Raw genomic sequence first — 12,228 nt, forward strand, 5'->3', positions numbered from 1 at the left:
CATCTGTCAGTGCTCTGAAACTCCAAATGTTCGACGGTCAAAAACAAAGAGGAGACTTACGGGAGAATATCGCCCTCACTAATCATGCTCCCGTGGCTTTTGGGCCCCTGCAAGATGGCAGCTGCCAAATAGACCCTTGCGCCTTGCTCAGGAGTTCGCCCCACCAGGCGAATTAGGCTGGAGACGATAGCCTGCTTAGCCCAATTACTGTCGGGCTCTCTGACAAAAGCAGTCCCTTTGCATAGACCCGGACAGGCGACATTGACAATGACTTGGTCCGGCGAAACAAGGTCACGGGCAAGTTTCGCCACAAACATGAGCACAAAGAGCTTGCTCATCTTGTACTGCTCGAATCCATCAAACCCCTCGGACGAGTTAGCTGCCTGTAGGAGTGGCCGACTTTTTAGTTCCCGAGCATTCACCCAGTACACCGTGTCGGATCCGACGAGTGTCAGACGACCAGGAATGAAAACGGCGTCTTTCTTTTCCTTCTTAGCACCCAGTATGGGAAGCAGCAATAGTGCCAGAAAGACAGTGGAAAGAAAATTGACTTGTAGGGTGATCTCTCGCGGGGTTGTCTGGGGATTGGTGCAAGTCTGGAAACGTTTGAGCGCTAACCCGGCGTTTAGAATAGCAATATCCACTCGACCTAACTCAGAGTGGCAGCGGGACACAAACGCCTGAATTGAAGCGTAAGACTCCATTTCCAGCGCCCAGACTTCCACTCGTGCGTGAGGGAAGGATGCTTGGAGTTCCAAAGCTGCGGCTTCCCCCTTTCTCAATGATCGCACGGCTAGAATCAAGTGTGACAGCTGCAATGAAAGTAGCTGGCGAGCACATGCCAGACCAAGGCCCACATTAGCACCAGTGACAATCGCGACTTTCCCATCAAGGTTCCCCGTTACAGCTGGCACACTCTTCATCAGCTGTCTTGTCAGGAATGCGCCGAAGGATGCCTCTTTGGCCGCGTTGTCCTTCAGCTCGTCTGACATGGCGTAATGAAATTTGGCGTGTGTGTGGTGGCAGCGAGTGAAGGATTGGAGTCATTGAGAAGAGTGAAACAGGAAGGTATGATGGAATATGGATGATGGACAGATGGTGGATTGGTTATTATCTACAAGATCCAAAGTCCGGCTCTTACACGACTAGCGGATATGAAGAGCCCGGCCCCAAAGGCCGATGCAAGTATGCGTCGGTGTTGTCATTGGAAAATATACCGAGCTTGAGGTCACGGTGACGGGAACGCATCCTATACCCCCCTAATGCAAATTTTTTCTCCCTATTAAAGTTTGGTTTACACGCTCGGTGTGGCTGAATGCTAGGCTATCGTCTCTGGTAAAGCAGCGAGCCGACAGTAACATCATAGCTAGAGTACTCATAGGCAGCTTTCTTGAAGTACAAATCAAGTAACTGGCCCTGGAGACAAAGGAATGAAGAGTGTAGGCCACAAGGTCTTTAATGAAGACGGGCTTGAGGCCGTATATATGGCTCAGTCGGCCGCTCTCCAGAATAAATGAGGCCATGTACTAGGAAAGCTCACCGTCACTTGAAATATCATGGTGATAACCATTGATATGCTAGGTACCAGGGCAGTGGATCTCTCGCTCAAGTGAAAATGGAGATCATCCATCGTTAGGTCTAGGTTGGACCGGTTGTTCTTCAGAAGAAGCATCACCAGCGAGAGATTTTGGGGCATAAGATCCGAAATGTGCGGTGTTGAAAATGATCAATTCTGCTTGAGACATCTGTTTTACAGGGAGACATAATGATGGCTATGAAAATCGCCCAGAAGCAGGTCAAAGTGAATTGAGTTCCAAAGGGAGTCGGGAACTTGATTCTACCAACGCCGCATGACGGACTTAGCTTGGGGCTAAGCTAAGCGTTCGGACAATCTGACCCACTTCCATTTTAGCGTCCGAGAGTCAGGACTTTTCAGCCACTCATCACCACCCTGGCGCTGGAGATGCCACAAAAAACATCTTCCCGCCCAGAGCTGACCAATCCGGAAACTCCAAGCCTCCGGAGCATGTGCTCGGGTCCCACTCATTCCATCGGACCCGGGGCCGCATACCCACAATTTCCACTTACCATCGACTTTACGATAATAGTAGTAGGTTGTTTTCAGACATCTGTAGTTGCAAGTATCAAGTGCAACTTGAAGTAGCATAAAATGGCGTTGAGACAGATATGGACGCAACCTTCATACTAGGCTCTTCCATAGCATGCAACGTTGAAGCACCTTTCGCAATCCCAGTCCGGGTCCCGTATAAAATCAAGGCCTGCGGTTCAACTGGTCCGGACTAAAGGAAGCCCTGCCCTAGTGGTCTCTACGCAGGGTCTTAGGTAGTTTCTGCCGTATGCTGATATTCTGAGCACCTAACTCAGATTTGAAAGAGAAAATAATTAGAAACAAAGGCAAGCTTCATCTAGATCAAATACTCCCGCAGAAGTGCTGTCACCTTGAAATCATCTTCTAAACCACTAACTAGACTAATCACCCCACATCGCTCCAAAGAATTATTATCCAACTGGTGTACGAGAACGCTCTTCTGTAGCACAGATGCGAGCCTCTACATCAGTTTGAAAGCATCAGCCACACTAGTGTTCAGCCCTTGAGCAACAGAAGTGCTGTGCGTATGGCACGTATCTCCCATTTCGGATGCGTGCTTTCCCTTCTAGAAATGGACTACGATGCAATTCTGTAGGGAGTATTAGCTGATCTAGAGTAGCTGATTGCGTCCATGGGCCAGTTATTGGGAATATCACACACTCTCTGCCGTACCAGATCTTTCAGAGCCCTATCATGTTATGTGGTGCGAGCATCTATGGCGTGGGTCTTCGGGCCTTCCCTCGGACATCTGACAGAGATCACCTCCATTAAGCAGGACGTTCATTTGGTTCTTATTCAACGCATTAGGTATCAACATCATGCGCCCCTTGACGGATCAGGTGGATGGTTGTATCGTGGCACTGCCCGGTCACACAGCGATATGTGTTTCTATAGATGAATGCAATTTTTGGGAATGTTTGGTCGACCTCCATACATATAGATAATTAGGTACTACTCAATCTCGACACCATCTTACGTCTGATAAGCGTTTATATCCCCACCGCGGAATCCGCTCTTGAATGCACTATTCTCTTTGTCGGACAACGAGCCAATCCTATGTTGCTCCATTCTCCGAAACGAGCGGGTCCGGCGCTACACTAGCATGTCTAGAGTGGGTTAATCTACAAATTATCTACACCAAAGAGCCTATGGCCTCCATAAATTGAAAAAGGCTAGAAAATACACCGTCAATCGGACCTGCCAGATTTGGAGTCGGTCGAATTCTCCTACCTGTTTTGGTCCGCACCGAATACATCCTCATAGTACCAACATACACCTGCAACGACAAATTAAGAAAGAAAAAGATAACCGACTAACGTCATCCAAAGCGACACAATTCATTGAGTCTTCTACCTTAAGATAAGATAGCGATTCTTCAAGTATACCACATCGTACAATTTGCCTCTATGCAAAGCTCATCCATTCCAATGTCTCGCCGTCTCGACCTCGATGCCCTCGATCTCTCCACCAAGACCATTCCCGCCCAAGCGGCCATTGGGACGTACATGAGTTCAACAATCATCAAGGCCCCAGCGAGCTCAGTTTGGCAAGCTGTAAATGACACCGACTCCTGGCCTATATGGAACACGTTTTGTCCCGGCGCTACGATTCGGGAACAGCCAGACACAACCAAGAGCCGGTCAGGGCGTCTTCAACTCGGCACAAAGATGACCCTCCATCTGAACTGGAACCCGCGGGGAACCAAACCAAAGCAGATGGACGTTGGACTTGTCGTGACAGAGTTTGATCCGCCCATCAAAGGGCGAGAGACTCCGGGTCGCATCGCATGGGCCACAGATTCATCCGCTAAGGGCTTTCCCTCATGGCTATTATACGCGGAGCGCGTGACTGAGCTCCATGAATCCGAGGAATGGGATGGGGAAGAATGTCAAAGCGTCACCCAGGTATTGTCGTGGGAATCACAGCGCGGCCCCCTGGCATATGTGGTCAGGTGGTTTATGGGCAAGAATTTCAAAATGTGCCTCAGGGTACAGGCTGACGATATGACCTCCTTTGTCGAAGGGCAAAAGCTTTAAGCTCAAGAAGCTGAGGTGATCCTTGAATATCACTTGACCGAAGTAATTAAGAGCAATACAAACTTTCAATTTCTACTGCCTTAAGTATCTTCTAAGCTACAAGCGTGCTCCCCCCTCTATCATCCCCTTGTACGGTATCGCATCACCACCCAAGATCATCTATCTACTCTATATGTAGAAAAACGTAATATCTTGCGGTTGAAAAGTCCACTTTCGCTCTATATGATTAGTGTAGTGGGGGATTCGGTTGCATGTACGTGAAGGCGGATATTCAGTAGTAGGAGATGCCTGAGAGCCTTACCGTCGAGGAAGGTTATCTAGGACCCAGCTTGCGGGATCCGGCATTATCATCATACTTGATCAACAGTTTAGACGGAGGATTCTGGACAGTCTTTACAGTCGGATTCCTTACACTTGTAATATCACACTCTTTTTGATTCCTGCCTTTAGTACCTGATATCGGATCTCACGATTACCTTGGAGGATTCTAGGACTTGCGTGCTTGTAGGTTTGGTTTAGTTCCTCTATAACTCGATCTGTCTGGTAAGATCAGACTACCGTAAGTATTCCCCTCTTTATTAGTAACCGACGTAGGGGCTTTGCAATAAAGGTAGCTAAGATAGAGGACTATACTATTCCTACGATACGATTATAAAAGGATCCGCTGCTAAGATTGCTACTAAGATTGCTACCGAGATTACTACTAAGATTACTACTAAGACTACTACTAAGACTACTACTAAGACTACTAAGACTAAGATAATTAGAACGACTACTATAACCGCTACTATTACGACTACCGCTATAATTAAGAAATTCTGTACTTTTCTATAGAAAAAGTAGGTAACGCGTTTGACCCTAACGAAAATTAAGAGAAATTAAGACTACTATTTAAAACTAATACCTTATATTATAGCTAAATACGCGACTTTTAGCTATATATAGGAGGCTGCTCCTACCGAGGGTCTTACGGCTAATACTATACCTTTATTCGACTAATATACCTAGCTCGTTCGCGGATTATTAGCCGATCGATACTAAGAGGATCGAGAGATATTAATTCGATTACTAAAAATATCTCTAGACTAATTATATTAATAGATAAACTTAGTCTATCTGAACTTTATATAGAGTTAGTTTATCGCTTTAGAAAGGTTTCTATAGGCGGCTAATACAAAGATCTTACTAGAAGAGAATACTATACTAAAACGGTAGTTATAAAATTCTTCTATAGAAGAAAACACGAGAAAAACGTATACTAAATAGACGACGAAAAGTAATAAAAAAGAAAGGAACGGCTATAAGAAGGGTAGGGGAAACTAGAAGAAAAATCGAAAAGAATTAGGAACTAAGCTACTATCTAGACTAGCTACTAATTTTACGACTTCGTTAAATTTAAAGAGTTAATTACCTTACGAATCTTACTATATCCCTCTAGATACTATTATACCTAAAAAACCCTAAAAATATCCGGACTAGACAGAGCCTATAAAGCTAAAGTAATTATTATAATCTAAATAACTAAACGACTATAGAATATCTTTAGATATACCTACGAATATAATCTCTTTCGATACCTATTATAATCCTAGTAATCGAGCCCCTTCGGAGTCTACTAAAGGATCGCCTAAAGGGTTTAGCGAGAGAGTACCGCTATCGCCGCCGCTACCGCCGAGACTAGCTCCTTCGCCGATACTAACGTAAGTTTATACTCCTAATTCGGAGATATAAACTTTGCGATATATAGTTAGGACTATACCTAAGCTAGGGACCCCTAGTATACTACGATTTAAAGGCAGAAATATATTAGAATTCTTAGATAGCTTTAAACGTATATATAAGCGCTATAATATAAGAAATAATACGCGAATTTTAGAGATCCTTCTAGATTACTATAGTTAGTTATAATAGGTATAGGTTAAGGCGAATTTAAACTAGTAAGCGAAGAATAAGGAAGAGTTTTTCTAGGACTTTAAAGATTAGTATCGCGATACTAATAGCCTATAGGCTACCTATATTTATACCTAGTTATAGAGCTTCTGCAGAAATCGTATTAAATAAGACGATTTTTATATTATATATTTAACTACCTTTTTTTCTATTTTATTATACCTAGTAAAGAGAGGAGATATTAGCGATTTAGAACGATATACTTAGTTTATCGAAGGACTACCCGAAAAGTTAAGATCGAAATTAATTAAGAAGGAGAAAATTAATATTAACTACCCTTCTAGGAGTAAAAGATAGATCTCTTTTGATTAGATCGAAAAAGCTACTAGGGATCTAAATTAGGACTAGAAAGATTATAATCTCGCGATAGGCTACGTAGTACCCGAGAAAGGAATCTAGGTCTACGCGGATTCTAGAGAAAGATCGTACAAGGAACGGAAAATAATAGATACTCCGAAAAATAGAGATTCTGCGATTAAGAATACGAGCTCTCTAAGAGGATAGGATTTAGAAAGTTTAACGAAAGCTTTTAATAGTCTATCGGTAAATATACTAAAGGTTATTAAAGACTAGCGGAAGGCTACTAATAAATAGAGAGTCTTAGTTTAGTACCTAATCGCGAAAAATAATAATCGAAATAACCCTACTTATATACCTACAAGATAGATATCTAATAGTTACTACTAGTATAGGAATAAAGGGTACTAGGTAACTAGTTATCCTATCTATCTAAGTATATAAAATAAAGGACTATACTACTAGAATAAACTAAATTAGGTAGTACTCGGAAGGGTTAGTAAGAATAGACTAGGGACGTATAAGAGAAGTAACTAATTTTAGAAAGATATAGTTCCGGACTAGTACTAGTAGTAGAAGAATTAACGCGCAAATATTAACGCTATCTCTACTATTACTACGCCTTAATTATATTTAGGGGTCTATTCTTACTATACTCCGTAAATTTATACTACTTAGGTAGATTTAGTAGGGATTTCCCTTAGAAAAGACGTTAATTTCGAAGGATTAGAAGGGAGCGAAGACGAAATATATAAGGGAGAAGTCTTCGCTATTAATAGATAACTAGCTAGTCGTAAGCGCTCTAACCGGTCTAGAAATTATACGAAAGTGCGTAGCATACGACTAAGCAGATACCGTCTAGCGACTATTAATAAAGACGATATAATAGCGGATATAGTACTAGCCCCTTTACGAATTTCTTCTACAGAAGAAATTTATAAGCAGGAAGGGGATCGCTAACTAAACAGTTAGCCGCGAGATTCTTCTGCAGAAGAAATCCAAGACTAGGATAGTAGTAGTCAGAACTAGAGAGCTAGTTAGGATATAAGGTTTTCGATACCTATCTAAAAGCGCCTAAAATCTTCCGCGGATACTACTACCTAACGTAAGGAAGAAATTACTAGAAAATTGCTAGCTATTCCTATACCGCCTACGATTATACTAGGTAATCTAATATTTATATTACTATAACTATGTAGCTAAGTTAGAAATATTACGAATTCCTTCGAACCTTTAGTGCCTATAATTACTACGATTACTACGAATACTACGAATACTACGAATACTACAAATACTACTACGCCTATATACTTCGCTACTACTTAGCAAGTTGCAAAAGTAGACGAAGTAACCGCGCGGGTATAGGATCTTAGGAGATTAGTGCGAATCTCTGCGCCGCGAAATTCGGGTATATTTAAGGAATATACTAGAGGGCTCTTGCGCACGAAGATATACGTATATAGGTATAAGCTTAAAGCTACGATTAATTAGGGATTATCCGTTAATCTTATTTCCCTAGAAACGGTATATATATTAAACCTCGATATTCAAAAAGATCTAAAGCTATATATAGTACCTATTAATAGCCGAACGCGTCCTTTTTACGGAGTTACGGAAGGCTTACCTATTTTAATCGGCGATATTATAACGTACTCTTACTATATAATTATAAAGGATTATATAGTAGAGATTCTTCTAGGACGAATCTAGTTACGCAATATAATAGCTTCTACTACAGAGAAAATTAATAGTTCTGTTAAAATAGTAGTCTTTTCGGAAGACCGGACTAGGAGGTTAGTCTTTAAGGTATATTCTCCGAGTAAGAAAACTTCGGTCTAGGAGTATTAGCTATAGCCTAAAGATTTTGCAGAACCTGCGAATACAGAGGTAGATTTTTTAGGATATCCGGAAGCCTAATCGGCGATACTTTCGGTATAATAAATAAGATACTAATACTAAAAATAGGCTATAATTTACTATACGTTTTAATAGTACCCTCTAAAAACGCTATAAAAGTACTAAAAATATTTAAAAATATAAGAGACGGAAAGATATTAAAAATTTTGGATAAATTAAGATTTAGCTACGACTAAGACATCTTTTAGCTATAAATCCGAGCCTTAGACCTACAGGTATAGGTATGCTAGTTTATACTTTATTTAAAAGAGTGGCGGATAAGATTAAACTAGTTAACGCGACCGAAAACGATAGATCGGTGCTAACTAGTTATACGAATTAGAAGGAAATCTGCGAAAAGAAATACTTTACTAAATATCGCGCGTCTAATATTAAAAGTGAATTTAATAATCTACTAATACCGCAAATCTCTACGATTATAAGGGGTGCGCGTCTAACGCTAGAATAGGAGCAGAAAATGCTAATTAGAAAGGATCTACTACCGAAGGAAAGGGAGCTATTACGTAAGATACTTTTTAAAAGGGAGGGCTATTTTGTATAGGATTAGTCCTATATATTATTAATCTTTCTAGAAGTAATACCGCTATAACGTATTAAGACGATCCTATATAAGGCGTAGTAGTATCCTAGATTTCGGATTCCGCTAGCGCTAAAAGGTATAGTTAAAGAAATATTATAAGAAAGATTACAGAAAGGGGTCCTTAAATATTACGATAGTCTCTACCGAAATCCTTAGTTCTTAGTACGCAAGAAAAATAGGAAATATCGAATAGTTAATATAGCGATATGTATTAATAAAGTAATAGTACGCGATACGAATATACCCCCTAATACAGACGAATTCGTCGAAGAATTTTTAGGAATAACGATATCCTTAGCTATTAATCTATTTTCCGGGTATAACTAGATAACTCTAGATAGTCGCGATCGAAATATAATAGCGATTTAGACCCTGATCGGTTTACTAAGATAGACTATATTATTATAAGGAGCTTCGAATTCTGTACCGTAATTCTAAAGAGTAGTTATATAGATCCTAGCTAATATTCTGTATATTACTAAACCTTATAGATAATTTTCTAGTTAAAGGACCTAAGACCTAGTATAATAACGAGTTTATAAGACTAGGGATTAGGAGATTTGTCTTAGAATATATACAAAATCTAGATAAGACCCTGTATCTTTTAGAACTTACGGGAGCGAGAGTTTCTACAGAAAAATCGTAACTTATAATATCCGGCCTTGAAATCGTAGGCTAGGTATACGATTCTAATAGGCGTAGGCCTAATAAGCGGAAAATTTCTAAGTTAGCCGACTAGCCGGTCCCTATTAATCGCGATAAGGTGCGCTCTTTTATTAGTCTTGCGGTCTACTTTCGAATTCTAGTAAAGGATTTTTAGTATATTATAGCGCTATTATATACGATTTTACAGAAGGATACGATATTCGATTAGGGGAATAATAAATAGAATACCTTTAAGAAGATTAAGGAGATACTATATAGTTTTCTAGCGGTTATACTAGTTAATTATAGCTAGAATCCGTTAGACCTAATACTTATAGTAGACGCGTTAAAAATAGGATAGGGTAGCGTTTTAATATAGAAAAGAGAAGGGGTATAACGAGTAGTACGATATAAGTTAGGGGTTTAGTCTAAATCGGAGTAAGTATACGATACTAGAAAATTAGAATATCGAGGAGTAATAAAGGTATTTAAAAAGCTACGGTATTAGCTATATAGGGTAAGGTTTATATTAGAAACTAATACTAATATATTAGTTACGTAATTAAATCGACTAGCTTTAGACTTATTTAGCGCTTTAGTAACGCGATAGCTTACTTAGATTCGGCTCTTCGATTTTGATATAAAGTATATTCCTAGGGCGAAAAATAGTGCTACTAATAGCCTATCTAGGAAGCCCGCTACGCTAGAAGAATTAGAAGAGTAAGAAAAGGAGAGAGACGTTAATAAATTTATTATAGCTAAAATCTCTTATCTTCGCGTTATAGTTTCTATTAAAATTCCTATTTCTTAAGAGATTTCTTCTGCAGAAGAAGCGACTATCGGTACAGAAATTCTAGATAGATTATATTCAGAAGAATCTTAGAAAATTACAAGGTTCTTAACGATACTACGTAGGCCTACTAAGATATCTTGTAGTAAATTTAGTACGTTTAAGAAAAAGGCTTTAAGATTTATAGTCTAAGATCGATATCTATTTTATAGAGGGTATAGTAGAGATCTAATTATACGAAGGGTTTTAGACGATACTAGGATACGAAAAGAGACGCTATAGTACTTATATAAAGAATTAGGCTATAAAGGCCGCGAAGCTACTTATAACCTATTAGCTACGCGGTACTATTAGCTAGGAATATATAACGAGACTACGAAATTTATGCGAGTATACTTCGAATACTAGGCGCGTAATCCTATTAGACTATATAAATCTACTAGAAGCGTAAGACTAATATAAATCTAGGAGAAATAGTATATTAATACTACCTCGCTACCTAACAAGGATAGTTAAAAAGGAGTTATCTAAGTAAGAGATTTAGCGAGTAGATAGCTAGAAGTAAGGATTCTCTAGAAAGTAGATAGTAAAAGCGCTACTAGATTCGTTTAGGAGGATATTATCTATAGGTATAGGGTACCTTAGGAGATTATTATTAATTTTAGTCCTAAAATACGTTCGGAACTACGAAATTTTTGGAAATCGTACCGCGTTAATACTATTTTAATTTTGGTATATAACCTATAGGTAAATAGAGCGATTAAGAGAGTAATACGAACGCTAAAAGACGCCTTATCTAAAATAACGAATAGGTATAAAATATTAGAGGATATTAAACTAAAATAGTCCTAAAAGCTACCGGCCGCGATACTTACTAATAGGGCGACTTTATATATATATACTAGTATCTTACCCTTCTGATTTATTTATAGATAAGATACTATCTTACTAGTAGAATTAGATATATCTACCTAGTCGATACTATCCTAGGAAAAAGTAGAGATACGCGTAGATCTAATTACGTTACGAGCTAAATAAATTAAAAGACAAGACTAGGATATCTCGGATATAATAATACGACTATAGAGGCTAAGAGCTTAGAACAAAGAATATCACGACTCGCACAGAAACCTACGAATTACGCCCCTAAAAGAAAAAGATTTAGTCCTACTCTATAATATTAGGTTAGAGGACGATATAATATCTAGAAATAAGCTGCGATTTAGATAGATAGGGCTATATTAAATCAGAAAAGATCTAAAAAATAGCGCATACGAAATTAAAGAATTAGATAGTACCCTATACTAATAGATAAATAAGGTAAGCGCTAGTATTAATAATAGTAGGCTAAAAAGATTTTATTACTAGGCGCTCTAGGATAAAAGAAATTTAGATAAGAATAAAAGAATTAAGGCTAAGAACGGATTATTATCTACTATATAAAGGCGTAGAAGAGGACGGCTACCGCGAGAGTATGGTTCGAAGAGTAAAGAAAGGTTGATTTTTAGAGTATATCTATAGTATCTCTTAAATATCGGGTCTGTAAGGACAGTCACGGGGCTATACGGGGCCGAACGGGGGTACTCACGTGAGTCATAACTCACGTGACTACCCTTCTAGGATCTTATCCTCCCCTACTTAGACTAAACTCGCCCCGAGCTTTAGGGTAACACAGCCTAAGCTTACTACTACTCCGTTCGGTTATATCCGTAGGTTCCCGCCTTAGTACTTTTATATATATACGGTAAAGTCAAAATAGTAGGGGTTTAACAAAGGAAAAGGTATAATATTATTTTCGGCTACTTATAACTACTATATACGGCTAATAGTCGCTAAAAGCTCCTATTAGGGTAGTCCGGGGGAACAAAGGATCCCCCGCTATAAGTATAGATAAATCCCCTCG

General features: G+C 39.3%; 2 protein-coding genes across 2 annotated transcripts; one reads left to right on the plus strand and one right to left on the minus strand.

The window, feature by feature from the left end:
* Positions 1–56: 56 nt before the first annotated feature.
* POX_c04775 (uncharacterized protein) lies at positions 57–992 on the minus strand (the record flags this gene model as incomplete). The annotated part of the gene is made up of 1 exon (XM_050113636.1): positions 57–992. One exon carries the CDS (start codon positions 990–992, stop codon positions 57–59), a length of 936 nt encoding a protein of 311 aa, XP_049971192.1.
* Positions 993–3,537: 2,545 nt separating this feature from the next.
* Positions 3,538–4,146, plus strand: POX_c04776 (uncharacterized protein; the record flags this gene model as incomplete). Its single annotated transcript, XM_050113637.1, has 1 exon — positions 3,538–4,146. The coding sequence occupies one exon, from the start codon at positions 3,538–3,540 to the stop codon at positions 4,144–4,146; it is 609 nt and encodes a 202-aa protein (XP_049971193.1).
* Positions 4,147–12,228: the final 8,082 nt, after the last annotated feature.

This window comes from Penicillium oxalicum, chromosome III (genome assembly GCF_001723175.1).
Source record: "Penicillium oxalicum strain HP7-1 chromosome III, whole genome shotgun sequence".
NCBI lineage: Eukaryota > Fungi > Ascomycota > Eurotiomycetes > Eurotiales > Aspergillaceae > Penicillium > Penicillium oxalicum.